The 16,756-nt window shown below is 48.4% G+C and overlaps 1 protein-coding gene across 7 annotated transcripts in view; it reads left to right on the top strand.

Moving 5' to 3' along the window:
* Positions 1-16,756, top strand: part of EP300 (EP300 lysine acetyltransferase) — a 520,888-nt gene that overhangs the window by 352,167 nt on the left and 151,965 nt on the right. For all 7 annotated transcript variants that reach the window (XM_085601052.1, XM_085601051.1, XM_085601048.1 and 4 more), the window contains exon 13: positions 1,104-1,259. In XM_085601052.1, the coding sequence (XP_085457178.1) occupies positions 1,104-1,259 (156 nt within the window). The remainder of the gene's footprint in view (positions 1-1,103; positions 1,260-16,756) is intronic.

The following is a 16,756-nucleotide window of genomic DNA, read 5'->3' as shown; positions in this document are numbered from 1 at the left end:
TATGTGGCTGCGTGCCCATTCCACCAGGCCAACGGCAGCTACTACTGCCTTGGGACGTGGCGTTCCCTTGCAGGACAATTGTCAGGCAGCTACGTGGGCCTCGCTGCACACGTTTACCAAGTACTACTGCCTTGACAGTCAAGTCCGGAGGGACGGCTTCTTTGGCCGTTCCATGCTCCGTGACTTTCTGGTGTAATCTTGTTCGCAGACCCACCACCGGGGTTGGTATTGCTAGGGTATCTATTCTAAGGTAAGGAATCTATCACTAACGTGTCTCTTTCAGATGCACAAGTTACTACTTGTGTAATGATATATCTGTAAGAGACATTAGTTAGTGATAGATTCCTTACCGCCCCACCGATCCCTCTTTGTGCCCTAGTTTTCTGCACCAATGGTCAGTATCTTAAATGGCTCTGCGTTCCTGGCACGGAAAGTCGTGTACAGAACTGATGTAATTGTGCATGGGTGGTGCCTAAGTACTCTCCGTGGCGTCATCGCAGCGCTTACGACGCCAGTGACGGACGCGGAGACGCACAACGCCACCTACTGACGCGCAGGGGTACTGCTAAGCAAAACTTTCCAGATCCAGTCTGACACCTGGGGATATTCTACGGTAAGGAATCTATCTTTGTGGCTTTGAAGCTGTCAGTGTCAAAATGTACACACACTCACTTTTGATTGTCATAACTTCATACCCTAAACAGTAGATGAGGGTAATAAGCATTTCAGTTTCATAGATGCTTAACTATTGTAACCAATGACTTAATTTTCCCCCAGTGATTTTACAGATTATGCATCAGTGGGTTGATAGTGACTCTGAACTAGGGTGGTCGCATGTATGTTTACAGTACATTTGTGTGAAACAATAATTGCATGTGTGTTGGTCTCATGGCATGCGTGATTCAACACCAGTTGGTTTGTTTCTCTGGCCACAGGATCCCGTATGTCTTTGTGAACTGTTACCTGTAAGTTTGTTGGTCTCTGTGCGTGGGTGACTGTAAGTGGATTTCTTTTTCATGCTTACATGTACCCTATAAATTCCTTTGGCCCACTTTTGAATATGAAAATAAATGTTTTTCGTGCCTTTTCTGGTTTCTCAACAGATTGGCTTCGCTCAGCGCATGCAACAGCCTGGTGTGGGACAGCCTAGTGGCCACCCACAGTTTTTACAGCAGAACCAGTTCCCATCGTCCTCCCCAGGAATGAACACCCAGAGCATGCAGATGGGACAGGCGAGCAACCAAGCACCAGGACAGCAGGTAGGGGTTGTCATCTTGCACCACCCACTGTGCTGCTCCACTTAATCTCCGATCATCGGGAGTTTATTTAAGTAGATGAATGTTGGTTTTTGGCTTACTAAGGCAATACTTTACCAGATCGGTAATGTAGTACCTTCTAAACTCTGTCCTTCATCCATCTTAAAATGTGTCTGTGATAAACTCCCTCAATGAAGGCCCACCACCTTTCAATCCAATAGGCCATAGTGCTGCTACCCACTTAATCGTAGTTTGAAGTTGAAGGGACCCCATAGTTAGTTTTGCAGCGTGAATCTTTCTGGATTCACTATGCTGTGCATTATTCCGGTGATCTGGTGGTTGGGTCCGGATTCGTAGTCTTTCTTTTTTTTTTTTCTTTTTTTTTTTTTTTTTTTGTAGCCCAGGTGGGAGTCGACGTCCCACCATTTGGTGCAACTCTCGTGATGTTGTCGTGCTTGCTGCGAAAGCCCCACCTTTGGGGCGCCATCATCAGATTCTTTTTTCCGCCGTTGGGTCTGGATCGTCATCGAGCAACTCCAGAGTTTTAGAAGAAGGAAAATACGAGAGTTTCATCGAAGGAGAATTTTAGAAGACTACAGAGAGAAAGGTATTACAGCCGGGACGACTAAGGAGGGGATCCTCGAAATTCTTCGCCCATAGGAAAATGCGCACTCAGAGGCTCTGGGCGCAATGGACAAGACACCATTTAAGTTCTGCCCTAACTGCCACCACAAGTACGCGCAGAAGGACCAACATCCGGTCTGCAACCTTTGCCTGCTGATCGACCACGAGAGCAAGGACTGCAACGCCTGTTCCGCTTTCGCGCCGAAGAATCCCCGGGTGAGAGAACGACAGAGGAGAGCCAACTTCAGCATGGAAGGCAAGGGTAAGGCCCAGTCACTGTACGATCTGGGCCTCCCCACCGACGACGAAGACATCGCCGAGGGACCTGATGTCTTCACGGTCGCAGAGACCGATAAGAAAACGCCTGACGAGGTAAGACACACGTCGTGTACAAAACCACAAAAAGGGCCCCGAAAATCGGAAGGTGACTCTCGAAAAAATGAGTCAAAGTCCTCGAAGGGAACACCGGCGCTGAAAATTTCGACGTCCGCCAGTGGTTCAAAGGACAGAAGGCCGAGCGGATCCTTCGAGAAGGACTCCCAGGTGCCAAAGACCGCCGAAAGACAGAGTTCGTCGAAACAGACCCACGAGGTGGGACGTTCGGCGATGAAAGACAAGGCCGCGTCGACTCAAGCTCCGTCGAAGAGACCTGCGGTCGACGCAGAGGACATCTCCGACATGGAAAAGAAAAAGAGAAGGTTCGAGGCGGAGATGGAGAGCATCCTTCAGAGGAAGGAGGAGTTCGACATGAGAATGAAAAAATTCAAAATTCCAACGGCCCCGTCGACTGATATCGTCGAGATCTAGGAGCAGGGAGATTTCGACGCTGAAGAGCAGTCGAGCGGTCCTGAAGAGGAGGAAGAAGGCCCCTACTATGAGGGAGAAGATGATGAAGAGGATCAGCAGTCGTTCTACGGCTCGGCGCCGTCGATGACTCAGGAGCTGGAATGGCAAGACATCGACGCCGAAAATCCCGAAGAGTCCGTGGACTCGTATCCATCGGGGCTTACAACATGGTCGTCAAGAGTGCTGCAGCAGCCTTTGGTGTGAAATTGGACGAGAAGCCGAAAGCAGACTTCCTTCTCGAAACTCTGCTCCCCATCCAGACGAGGAGCCAGTTCCTCCCCATGCTCCAAAGCGTGATGAACCAAGGGAAGGAGGCGTTTAAGGACCCAGGAACATGCCGGTCAATCACACCCAGAACGGAAAAGAAGTACAAGCACTCCTCGCAGGATCCTCCTTACATCAAGGGATCGGTCACTGCCGACTCCATCATTGCTTCCACGGCCAGGAAAAGAGCCAATGTGCCGGCGACCTCGGGCCCACCTCCTGATAAGGAGAGCAGAAGAATGGACCTCACTGGAAGGAAGGTAGAAAGAAACGCCGCAATGCACTGACGCATGGCAAACTGAAACGCGCTACTGAACAGACACCAGTACCAGCATTGGGATGAGATGGGGGAACTAGTCTAGCATCTCCCAGAAGAGTACCGTCAAAGGGCTTCCCATCTAGTGGAGGAAGGGAAGAATATCGCCAACTCGTGCATTAAGACTGTATTGGACGGGGCGGAAACTTCGAGCAGACTGATGGCCATAGGGATCACTGAAAGGAGACCGGCTTGGCTCAGAATTTCTGGATTCAAGCAGGAAGTCCAGAACAACATACTGAACACCCCTTTCAACGGTGAAACGCTTTTCGGGGAAACTGTGGCCGAGAAGCTCACCCAACTGAAAAAGGAAAATGAGATGGCAAGATCCATGGGGGCCCTGCAATTCAGAGGGTTGCGAAAGAGGCACCCCAAATCGGAGACCCTACGGAAGGGGAGGAATCCAGCAGGGTACGTCGCACCAGACATTCCAGCAAGGGCAGCAGGTTGACAGTCACAGCCAGCAGGTACAGCAGAAGCAGAACTGGCAGTACCAGCCTCGAGGCCAGTCCTTTCGCGGGAGGGGAAACGGACGTGGCCAAAGGAGGAGAGGGGGAGACCAACCCTCATCTAAGTGACTTCACACGCAAAAAGACGCTCACCCCCAGCATACCCCGAAGGGTGAAGCGCAATGTAAGAACACCAAGGGGGTTACACAAAACAAGTGCCTACGAGCATGCAACACCGGTAGGCGGAAGACTGGGCCTCTACCTTCAACAATGGCAACAAATAACCTCAGACAAATGGGTCTCAACGTCATACAGCACGGATACTGCATAGAGTTAGAGAAAAGGCCTCCAAACAAGAAACCAAAGAGAAGACAGCGCTCGGGTCAAGAGCTCGCTCAACTCAGGGAGGAGACACTTCAACTACTGAAAAAGAGGGCCATAGAACCAGTGCCATGCAGAGAAAGGAACAAGGGAGTGTACTCAAACTACTTCCTGGTACCAAAGGTGTACGAATCACTAAGACCCATCCTGGACCTAGGATTCCTAAACAAATTCATAAAGACGCAAAAATTAAAGATGACATCACTACAAGAAGTGCTACCCCAAATACGAGGCGGAGACTTCATGTCCACCGTGGATCTCAAAGACGCCTACCTGCACATCCCAATGAACGGACGACACAAAAACCTGTTAAGGTTCAACATCAACCAGGATCATTATCAGTTTACAACCCTGGCATTCGGTCTAAAGTCCGCCCCAAGGGTTTTCACAAAATGCCTTGCAGCAGTAGCAGCGTACCTACGAAGGGAAGGGATTCTTGTGTATCCTTACCTAGACGACTGGCTAATCAAAGCAAGCACTCGCAACAAGTGCGAGGAGCACGCAGAACGGGTGACAAGAACACTAACAAACCTGGGGTTCTCGATACACTGGGGGAAGTCATCGATGGAACCAGAACGGTGAAGATCTTCCTGGGGGGCGAAGATCAACACCATAGATGGAACGGTCATGCCCAGCGACAGAAGAACAGTAGCCCTGCTGAACGAGACTCTTCTCTACCAGAAGGGGCGAGTTCTGACAGTGAACTGTGAGAAAGATCATGGGGATGATGGCGTCATGCATCCACCTAGTCCCCAATGTACGGCTTCACATGAGACCATTCCAAGAATGGCTGCAACAGCAATGGTCACAAGCAAGCGGGAGTTGGAAGGATCTAGTGGTTGTTACGCACGCAGTGCAGGAGGAGATAGCATGGTGGAACAGGGAGAACATAACTACAGGAAAGACCCTGATACCACCAAACCCAACTGCGACCATCACCACGGACGCATCACAAATAGGATGGGGAGCACACATGAACAAGCTCAGGGTGAGGGGTCTGTGGACTCCGGCAGATGCGGTCAGACACATCAATTACCTGGAATTGAAGACTGTCCTGCTAGCCCTGAAGGCCTTCCAGAAGCAGCTATACAACCAGAAAGTGTTGATACAGACGGACAATACTACTACCATGTTCTATATCAACAAGCAGGGAGGGACACAATCGTTTCCCCTTTCCACTCTGGCACAGGAGATTTGGAGATGGGCCATCCCACTCAAGATGGACCTGCTGGCCATACACCTACCAGGGAAGGACAATGTGGAGGCAGACTGGCTCAGCAGACAGACATCGGCATCCCACGAGTGGGAGCTCAATGGACAGGAAACGCAGAGGCTGTTCCAAAGGTGGGGAACACCGACAATAGAACTGTTTGCAACACACCTGAATGCAAAATGCCAAAACTTCGCATCCAGACAACCAGAACAGCAATCCCAAGGGAATGCCCTATGGATAAGTTGGTCAAAGACATTTGCCTGCGCTTTTCCACCGATACCGCTGTTGCACAGGGTGCTCGACAAGTGCAGGACCAGCAACATGACACTGATCCTAGTGGCACCACAGTGGGCAAGACAGACTTGGTTCTCTCAAATAGTGGAAATGGCACAAGGCACTCCTCACAAATTCACAAGAAGAAAGGACCTGCTCTCCATGCAGAACGGAGAGGTCCTGCATCCAGAGCCAGAGAGCCTCAGCCTGGCGGCATGGCTCCTGAAGAATTAGAGTTTGCGCACCTGATCCTACCTCCAAGCACTATGCGAGTGCTGCGGGAGGCAAAGAGACCTACAACACGCAAATGCTATGGGGAGAAATGGAAAAGGTTCACAATATGGTGCAGCAGAAATAAACTACAAAATATAATGACAAGAGTCAACGGTGCTTAGATACCTCACACAGCTACTAAAAAGTAACCTATGCTCATCCTCCCTAAGGGTTCACCTAGCGGCAATCGTAGCTTACACACGAGGGGAGAGAGGAGGAAGTCTCTTTACGTCACAGGTAGTAAAGAGGTTCCTGGAAAGGGCGAAAAGAATTGCGCCACCAAAGAGGATGCCGCCGCCGGCATTGAACCTCAACGTGGTCCTAACCGAACTTATGAAGGCGCCGTTTGAGCCCATCCACAAGGCCACGCTGCAAATGCCGACAATGAAAACAGCCTTCCTGGTAGCGATAACCTCGCTGCGCAGAGTGAGCGAGTTGCAAGCACTGACACTGCAAGAGCCCTACATCCAGATACACAAGGATAGGGTGGTTCCAAGAACGGACCCACACTTCATGCCTAAGGTGGTGTTGGCATTCCATATGAACCAGACAATTCAGATACCGAGTTTCTTTCAAAACCCCACAACAAGCGCAGAAAGGGCACTGCACACTCTAGACGCTAGAAGGGCAGTGATGCACTACATTGAGAGGACCAAAGAGCACAGGAAGACCAAGCAGTTATTTGTCTCCTTTGCAACTAGTTTCCTGGGTAGACCGGTGACAAAAGCCACCATTGCACGATTGATCGCACTGACAATACAGTTCTGCCACAAACAGGCAGGGCAGGAGCTATCGGATGGGCCACGAGCCCACTCCACAAGGAAGAAGGGAGCAGCTATTGCCTTTCTGGCAAATGCGCCCATTCAAGACATATGCCTGGCGGCAACATGGGCTTCAGTGCACACGTTCACTAAGCACTATTGCGTGGACATACAGATGAACAAGGAAGCACAAGTAGGACAGAAGGTGCTTCAACATATATTCAACAGCCAACACTCATCTACCACCCAGCCGCCACAAAGATAACAAACCGCTACAAAGTCTATGCACAGCATAGTGAATCCAGAAAGATTCACGCTGCAAAACGAATAGTTTCTTACCTGTCGGTGTAGTTTTGCAGCTTGAAGATCTTTCTGGATTCACTAGCGAACCCACCCACCTCCGCCAGGAAGATGAGGCTGGAGAAAGAGGTGGAAGGACAAGGAAGAACAGAATAATTGAAATACTAAAGGAAATTTGAAAAGGAAAATTAATAGAACGCCTAGGGTTAAAAAAAAAAAAAAAAAGAGGTAAAAAGAACCCGTAGATGGCGCCCCAAAGGTGGGACTTCCGCAGGAAGCACGACGACGTCACGAGAGGTGCACCAAATGGTGGGACGTCGACGCCCACCTGGGCTACCAAAAAACAAAAAAAAGAAAGACTACGAATCCGGACCCAACCACCAGATCGCGGAATAATGCACAGCATTGTAAATCCAGAAAGATCTTAAAGCTGCAAAACTACACCCACAGGTAAACTATTCGTTCTACAAAATGCCACACAGCTGGAGTGGAGACCAGGCCGAAATCTAGCTCCTCTAGCTGCACTTAAGGTGCCCTTGGCCAAGTATAGAGAATCCATGACAATACACCTCTTTCATAACACTGTAATAATGAACAATTTCCTAGTAACCATGATGGAAAGTTTCAATTCTATAAGGACGCGGAGGCGAGGATTATGCTGTACTTTCTTTATTTCCATAACTCAGCACTTCAAGATTAACAACAAAAACTACAATATCCATCGTTTTTGTAGTCCCAAAGGTAGTCTCTATCCTCCAATCAGGGGTGTCCTTGGTCCCTGAGGGCATGCTGTCACCAACACACCTCCTCTTTCTTGACTGCGATCATCCAGCCGCCAAGAGAATATTAATCCGTTTTGGAACCTTCAGATCCTAGGAGAAGCCAAAGAAATTAATGAAACGATCCTTGCTACGTAAAAGGTAACACCACAACCAGAACATACAAGAGAAAAGCAGACAATATCAGAGCTGCAATACAGATGCCAAATAGTTATACTTATCCCATACGGCAAGGAGATCAGCCGGCATAAAGATCATTCCAAAGGGTAGGGCGCGGTCTCTGCGAGCCGTGGACGGGAATAATCCTCGCCTCCGCGTCCTTAATAGAATTGAAACTTTCCGTCATGGTTACTAGGAAATATTTCATTCTATGTCAGGACCGGAGGCGAGGATTATGCTCGTTCAAAGCTTATCCACCACCAACGATGCCATATTCACAACTGTGTTAAAATAAAACCTTTTGAACATTGAGTCTGAGGACCAATCCGCAGCGTTGAGAATGTCCTCTAATCTAGCGCCCAAGGCGAAAGCTTTGGAGGCCATCACTCCCCTTACTGAGTGTGCACCAAACTGCGAGATATTGATACCCGCCTCCTGCATCACCCATCTGATCCAGCGAGCAATTGTTGGTGGTGAAACAGCTTTGAAAGGGTTCCGTAGGGAAATGAGAAGCTGGCGCTCGCCCGTAGGGCGAAACTCTTCTATCATGGCTTCATATTCCTTGAGGCATCGAACCACACACAGCTTTGGGGATTTGTCAAAAGCTGGGTAGCAAATGATCCTAGAATCAGACTTAGTCCTGCGCATAACGTGGAAGGTAACCCCCTCTGGGGTAAAAATACGGTTAGTGATGTCCAGTGCCCTGACATCCGACACGCGTCGACAGGATATCAAACATGGCCAACTTCGCTGACAGCTCTTTGCGGGAAAGATACCTATTAGACTGCCAGGATTGGAAAAGTTGCAGAACCTTGTTATCATCCCACAAGGAAGAATACCTGGGCTCTGGTGGGAGTGAAAGACGGACACCCCGTAAGAGTTTGCACACCAGAGGATGTTCTCCTACCGGGTGTCCATCGACCGAAAGATGCCCCGCAGAGATCGCCGATCTATAAGAGTTAATAGTGCGGTACTGTGAGAAAGTGGCTCTGTATATACAGTTCCCAAATAGGTACAGTGTGTACAGAGTCCACAGCCCCCAGAGGTTTGGCAGAGGTTAAAGTTAGATATAACCTTACTCTCTAAAGTGGTAGCTTGGTCGAGCAGTAAGGCAGTATCAGAGGACAGTGTAAAGCATTTGTTGTACACACTCAGTCAGCAAATGGTCTCACACACTCAAGAACTGAATTCTAGGCCAATGGTTTATATATAAAAATATATGCTTGTTTTATTTTAGAACCAACACTTGGATTTAAAATATACTTTCTCAGAATGAGATGTTTCATATAAATACTTTTGCAATATGCAATTGACTTTTGTAAACAGTTACAAGTGGTTGCAATAGGCAACTCTATTTTAAACACAACAATGCATTGAGCTCAATGGAAAATTCAAGTTGCAGGTACAGTATGTTCTCGTTACTTTTGTAATCCAGTACTGGGTGCCTAGGCTCAGTACTGGGACCTTTATCCAAAACAGGTAAGTAATTACGTTTTCAGATATTATACGATTTTTGAAGAATATTTAAAAATTGCATAAATTGACACTTAGAAGAAATTTCACAGAAAAAAGAAATTTCACAGAAAAACAGTCAATGATTTCCTATGGGAGAAAATTGGGTTACTGGTAAGTACAGTTGTAAGTCAGTGCTGGGCACCAAGATCCAGCACTGGGAGCTCACCTAAGAGCAGGTGAGTAATTTCGTTTTAGTTACTCGGCTGATTTTTGGTGAATAATTTAAGATTTGAAAAGTCCACACTTAGAAGAAATTTCAGGAAAAAGCCAGTCAATGTTACCCTGTGAGGAAAATAGAGTTATCGGTTTAAGGGTAAGTACTCGACTGGCAGAGTTGAGGTTCTGGGCATAGACTCAGGGGTCCCCCAGGGGGTGCCTTTTGGTGTCGGGAAATCTTACCCTCTGTTGATCGCGGTTGGGGGGGGCACCTTGTTCTGAGGCTGCAGGCTCCTTCAGGAGTGTCGAGGGAGGTCCTTGGGTGCCGGACTCGGTGTCACAGTCGCCGTGGGGTCGTCCTCGTGGTCTTTGTCCACTCCGGCACTGACCAGGCTTGGCTGGTGCAGAGTGTGCTGGGTTCGCGGTTCCGGGCTGCTGCCAGGGATTAGAGGTAGGTTTTGAGTAGAACCTCTACTCATGGGAGTCCCAGGGGCTTAGAGCCAAAAGGTAGCCAGGTCCTCCGGGGTTTGTGAGGTTGCTGGCCACAAGAGATGCCGGGTGGAGCAGGATCAGGGTCGACAGGCCGGTAGGGCTGGGGCCAAAGCAGTTGGTGTCTTCCTCTTTTTAGTAGCTGCAGGGCAGGTCTTCTTTCTTCTTGCTTTTCTTTGTAGTTTTGATTCTGGGGAAGGAAGGTTCAGGGTGCCCCTAAATACTAGATTTAGGGGCGTTACAGGTAGGTGAAGGGTAGGGACCAATGGGTCCCTTTCCTGGGGTGGGTACACCCCCTATCCTGCCTCTCTCCTGTGGGAGGGGGGCAGTAGCCTAGTCCTGATAGGGTAGGGCTCCCCATCTTCAAGATGGCGAGAGCCCGGAGATGTGCTTCACCTCGCCTCCCCCACCTGAGGGGTGGGGTTGGCAGGCCTGCACATCCCCTGTCATTATTTGGGGTTTCCAGCCAAAGCTTCCCGCCAGAGTGGGGAGTTGCAGTGGCCCGGGGGAGCTCATAGAGGCGGCATGCCTTTGAAGCTTCCCCCTGCCCATCCTGGGGGAGGAGATTTAGCACCTCGCCCAGGATGTGCATTGTTACAGGCCCAGGAGAGCAGGGGCTCTCCTACCCAGGGGTCCAGCAACATGTCTGCTGGGTGGCAGCCTAGGCAGCCTCAGAGCAGACGTGGATTGTAGGTTAGGTTTTAAGGGGGCACCTCTAAGATGCCCTCTGGGGTGCTTGGTACATTAAATCCCACACTGGCATCAGTGTGGGTTTAATGTGCTGAGAAGATTGATACCAAACTTCCCAGTCTTCAGTGTTGCCATTATGGTGTTGTGGAGTTCGTGTTTGACGAGCTCTCACCACCATGTACTCTTAAATGGCAGCACTGCACTTGCAGTGCTCAGGAATGGACCTGGGCAGTATAGGGGCACAGGGCTCATGCGCCCACACCATTGGCATAAGGCACCCAGCTAGAGGGTTGGATGATGTATGCCATGGCAGTGTAGGTGATGGGCATGGCACACAGGGATGTGTGTCATGTCTACTTTGTTTTTGTCTTGCACCCAAACACTCAGCCTGCAAAGGCAGTGGGTGTGTGTAAGGGTACAGGGACTCTAAGGGTGGCACAAGGAGTGCTGCAGCCCTTAGAGGCCTTCCCTGGTCACAAGGTCCTGGGTACCTAGGGTACCATTTACCAGGGGCTGACATGTGGCCAGGGTTTGCCAATTTGGGTTTTGTTTGTTTTAGGGAAGGAACATAGGCCCTGGGCACCTGATTGGCAGGAGTACAGGGCACGCTCAGTCAAAGTACATTCAGCAATTAAGCAAAAAGTGGGGGCATACCATGCAAGAAAGATGGCACTTTCTCACACACCTCTCACCCAAACTCCTTACACAGAACCATGGAGAGATAATGCATCCAGATCCCAATCAACTCAACCTTGCGATCTGGCTTCTGAGGTCAGTTTGGCTACCTCAATCTCCCACCACATTGTAAGAAGATCAAAGAGGCTAGACGTCCTACAACAACAGCGTCCTACAACAACAGCATGCTATGCAGCAAAGTGGAAACTATTTGTTGTTTATTGTACAGATAATCAAATCAACCCACTAGATGCTTTCATTCAAAACATTATCTGTTACCTCTTGCATCTACAACAATGGAATTTGGCATAGACCTCTATACGGCTACATCTAGCTGCAATAGCTGCTTACCTCCAAAACAGACAACACCTGTCTTTATTTCGAGTTCCTGCTATCAAAGCGTTTATGGAAGGAGTTAAAAGAATAATTCCACCTAGAGTTCCACCTTCTCCAGTCTGGGACCTCAATATTGTCCTTACCAGGCTCATGGGTCCCACATTTGAACCTTTACACAAATGTGAGTTACAGTTCCTTACTTGGAAAGTAGCCTTCCTGGTAGCTATCACATCCCTCGGGAGAGTTTGGGAACTCCAGGCATTAACCATACAAGAACCATTTTTGCAAATGCATCATAGTAAAGTGGTTCTTAGGCCTAACCCAAAATTTCTACCCAAGGTAGTTTCTGCCTTCCACCTTAATCAGCCTGTTGAACTCCCAGTTTTTTTCCCTCAACCAGACTCGGTGGCAGAACATGCTCTTCACACGCTAGACGTCTAAAGAGCATTACTATACTACATAGAAAGAACTAAACCTTTTAGAAAGACTAAACGCCTCTTTGTATCTTTCTTTCTTCCCACCTCACAAGGGCAATCCCATCTCAAAAACAGGAATTGCAAGATGGATTGTCAAGAGCATACAAATCTGCTACCTCAAAGCTAAACGCACGCTAACCATTCCCCCTAGAGCTCATTCCACATGCAAACTAGGGGCTTCTGTGGCATTCTTAGGGAATATTCCTCTAGATGACATCTGTAAAGCAGCAACTTGGTCTACACCACACACTTTCACTAAACACTATTGTGTAGATGTGCAAACAAAGCAACAAGCTAGTGTGGGCCAAGCTGTATTGAGAACACTTTTTCAGACCACTGCAACGGATACGGGTTGCCACCGCTAAGGAGGGAAACTGCTATATAGTCTATGCTAAAGTTTACAATCTACAGCTCCTATGTCTAGAACAGAAAATGCTACTTACCAGTATGCATCTGTTCTTGGCATGTAGAGCTGTAGAGTTGTATACGCCCACCCACCTCCTCGGATACTTTTATCAGTTGCAGTATTATCGTACTTGTATACATTACACATGCACATCCTTTCCTACTAACTCCATCGTTACCCTTCATGGCGAAAAACAATCTGGGAATGGAGTTGATGTCCATGCGCACTCACCATAAGGAGGAGTCCTCTTTCTCCAGTATTGAATCTTTCATAGATTCACATGCTTGTATCTTCCCCGTCGTCATGGTGGGAGTCTCACGGTAACAGAATGACCACAGCAGTACAAGAAAACTGCATAGCAAAATCCCATAGGGAATCATCTTATTTGGTAACCAAATCTCATCATTATGTGGTCCAAGACTCAGCCAATCGGCTGCTAGCCCTGCCCTCACACTCCCCAGCAGAGCCTTCCTGCCTCAGATTTCCAACCGCCTTCGTGTGAGGAGGAGTCTCCCTGAGTCATGCTCATTTTTGTTCCTGTGTGAACTTTTGACCTCTGGTTCATCTAAAATTTCCTTCTCTTTGCTGGTTTAAGGTACTGTGCTTCATTTTTTCTTGTTCAGTATGGCTGAAAGCTGTAAGAAGAGGCTTTTCAGGCCCTGCAGATCCTGTGGAAAGCCTAGATTGTTTTCTGAGGACCCACATAAGGACTGCTTATATTGCTTGCACCCAAAACATGTGCCTAAAGACTGTAAACATTGCAGAACCTTTTCTGCGAAAACCCTACGTGACAGGGAGGCACGTCTTCTGCTGTGGCTTCAGAAAAAGGTCACTTCAGAATCGGACTCTGAGGAGGAATCTAAGTCTTCAAAGAAGAGAAAATCTTCAACTTCGGAAGATATTTCAGAGCTGAAAAAGCAAAAGACAAAGGGGCCCCTGTGTCTTCATTACCTCATACTCCTCTTAAAAAATCTAAAGAGTCAAGAGAAGTTTCCTCAGCCCCGTCCACGAAAATTAGACCGCCGGCTGTTATTGCTTTGAAACCGTCGACGACGACTGTCGACGACCACCATATCGACGACGACAGCGGCATCGACGGCGACTAAAACCTCGTCGTCGAAGAAAAGCCAGTTGACGATCCCGTCGACGGCCACATTACCTTCTTCGACGAAGACTTGGTCGTCGACGACTACGGTGTCGACGATAATACAGCTTTCCCAGTCGACGAGATCTCCGCCGACGGAAGCCCCGCCGACGGGAACTTTTAAATCTCCTAAAGTAAAGAAAATAACATTGAAGTCTATGGCGTCGTCGACGGGCTCAGCGACGAAGCAGACCAAGTCTACAGATTTTACAACATGGACAAAAATGTCTCCGCTTCCGCCTTCAAATCTACTAGACTTACAGTCAGATGATGAGTCTTCAGGAGTGGCTTATAGTCCCTCCCAACTTCGCATTAAGAGTCAGGAAACGGATGAGGAAGAATTTCATGACGTTCAAGAAGTCTTCTCATTTCAGGATCGCCCTCCGAGAGATTCACGGATATATGAATCTTTTCAGCAGGCTTATGACTACGAGGAAGAGCCTCAACATACTTCTAGGGAGGACTCTATTTCCGTGCCTGTTTCCTTGGTGACTGACTTGCGGCTGATGATAAACGACTACTATCGGCGTTATCCCGGACGCTAACTCTCAAGCGCCACAGACAGTGGAGAAGCCGACACAGGTACGACCACCTCATTCTTCTCCCAAAACTTCCACTCAGAAGATACGATCTCCACCGATTATGACAATCAGAGATGACTTGGAAGACAGTGACGCCTATCAACTGGAAGAAGGCAAACTACTTCAAGATAAGCAGGTTGTCGATTAATGGGACCAATATATTCTCCCAACTACGCCGTCGCCATCTCCAACACCCGCGCACTCTCCGCCGCAAGATATAGGAGGGTTCCATGATATCCTGGAGAAAGCATCAAAGCGCTTTGACCTTCCGCTTCCAGTTCAGGAAGCCGAATGTTTTCTCTATGACTTTAAAGAGGAGTCACGCAAGTCTATGCGATCTATCCCGATAATCGCCCATATTTGGGAGGAAGGCTTGAAGATAATGAGGAACCCGGCTTCAGTGGCTGCTTCAGTTACTCGAATAGACAAGAAATATAGAGCTCCAGAATTGTCTCCAGCCTGTTTGATTGGTCATCCTCGACCAGACTCTGTGGTGACGCAGGCCGCCCAAAGAAACTCAAAAAATCCGGTTTCAACAACAATGGTTCCACCGGACAAAGACGGAAGACGAATGGATGGCGCAGGGAAGCACTTTGCGGTGATGGCAGCGTCTTCCATAAAGGCTTCTAATGCATTAGCCCTCATCAGCAGATTCAATAGGCAGATGTGGAGCAATATAGCACCCTTGCTCTCCCATCTTCCAGAGGATAAAAAAGAAGCGACTGCTATTCTACAGGATGGGGCTAGGGCTGCATCTGAATCCATAGACATCGCTATGGATTTGTCCTCAGTGGCTTTTCGACAAATGGCAGGTGCAGTATCTCTGCGAAGACAAGGATGGTTGAAGGCCACCTCGTTCAGACCGGAGGTACAGGCCAAAATAGTGGACATGCCATTTGATGGAGAGAACCTGTTCGGAAAGCATGTCGATGAGGCTCTCCAAAGCATCAAAACTGACACAGATACAGCGCGGGCACTGGGATCTCTTCAACAGGGCAGGTTTCAGTCCTTTCGGAAGAGAGGATCCCGAGGAGAATTTACACAAATATCCTCGTTCCAATCGAACAGATATCAGCCATACCAGCAGCAGGGATATCGTCAGTACTCGAGCAATCAACAATTTCGATCCTCAAATAACTATCGGCAACAGTCCAGGGGAAGATCATCTGCGAGAGGGAAGTCGCAGCAATCCAATCGACGACAGTGACTTATTCAACACATCCGCCACTTGTCCGAGAAGCAGCACGCATTACCTGACTTCATTTTACCCAGCTTGGCTGTCAATAACGGACAGATGGGTTTTAGATGTAATACAACATGGCCATACTCTGGAGTTCGTAGAAAAGCCTCCAATTCAGCCTCCTATACACAGGAGACAAGAACATCTATCAGCCCTCAAGGCAGAAGTGATAGCGTTATTACAAAAGGAGGCGATAGAAGAAGTTCCGCGGCTTCAACGCGGGAAAGGCTATTACTGGCATTTCTTTCTCATAAAAAAGGACACATCAAAATGGAGGCAGGTAATGGACCTGAGAGGTCTAAACAAATTCATTCAAAAGAAATCATTTCGAATGTTATCCCTGCAGGAAATTCTTCTCCTGATTGGAAGAGGAGATTTTTTGGCATCCCTGGACCTCTTAGATGCTTATTTTCACGTCCCAATCCACGTAAAACACAGAAAATGTCTACGCTTCATGGTGGCGGGGCGTCATTACCAATTCAAAGTCTTTCCTTTCGGACTAAAGTCGGCACCGAGAATCTTTACAAAGTGTATGGCGCCAATTGCGGCCCACCTAAGACTCCAAGGTCACCAGATTTTCCCTTATCTGGACGATTGGCTTATCAAAGGAAGTTCATTCAGACACACCCACCGCTCCCTTCACGTTTGCATGGAGCTTTTCAATCAGCTAGGTCTCAGAGTCAACCTAGAGAAATCACATCTCAGACCAGCGCAGTCCCTTCAATTTCTGGGTGCTCTAATCTGCACGGAGGAGGCAAAGGCTTACCCGTCAGAGGAGCGTATTCGAAAGATCATACGGTTGTCAACACAATTGCAAATAAAGTCCGTTTCAGTAAGGATCTACAAGTCATTGTTGGGAATGATGTCCTCTTGTATCCCCCTACTCCCAAATTGCAGGTTCCGCATGAGGCCTATACAAGAGCTGCTAGACGAGCAATGGCTTCAGTCGCAGGGATCCTTCGAGGATCGAATAGTAATCACTCCTCAGATCAGAGACGCCCTGTCATGGTGGAAGATCAGGGATCATTTGGCGGAAGGACTGACTTTCGAATCACAGACCTACAATTTCGTGATGACGGATGCTTCTCTTCAAGGTTGGGGAGCGCATCTCCAGGAGCTCGAAATTCAGGGCCACTGGTCAAAGTCCGAAACGC

This window comes from Triturus cristatus, chromosome 4_2, assembly GCF_964204655.1.
Source record: "Triturus cristatus chromosome 4_2, aTriCri1.1, whole genome shotgun sequence".
Taxonomy (NCBI): Eukaryota; Metazoa; Chordata; class Amphibia; order Caudata; family Salamandridae; genus Triturus; species Triturus cristatus.
The sequence above is the reverse complement of the archived record's forward strand: the minus strand, read 5'-3'. Positions and strand labels throughout refer to the sequence as shown.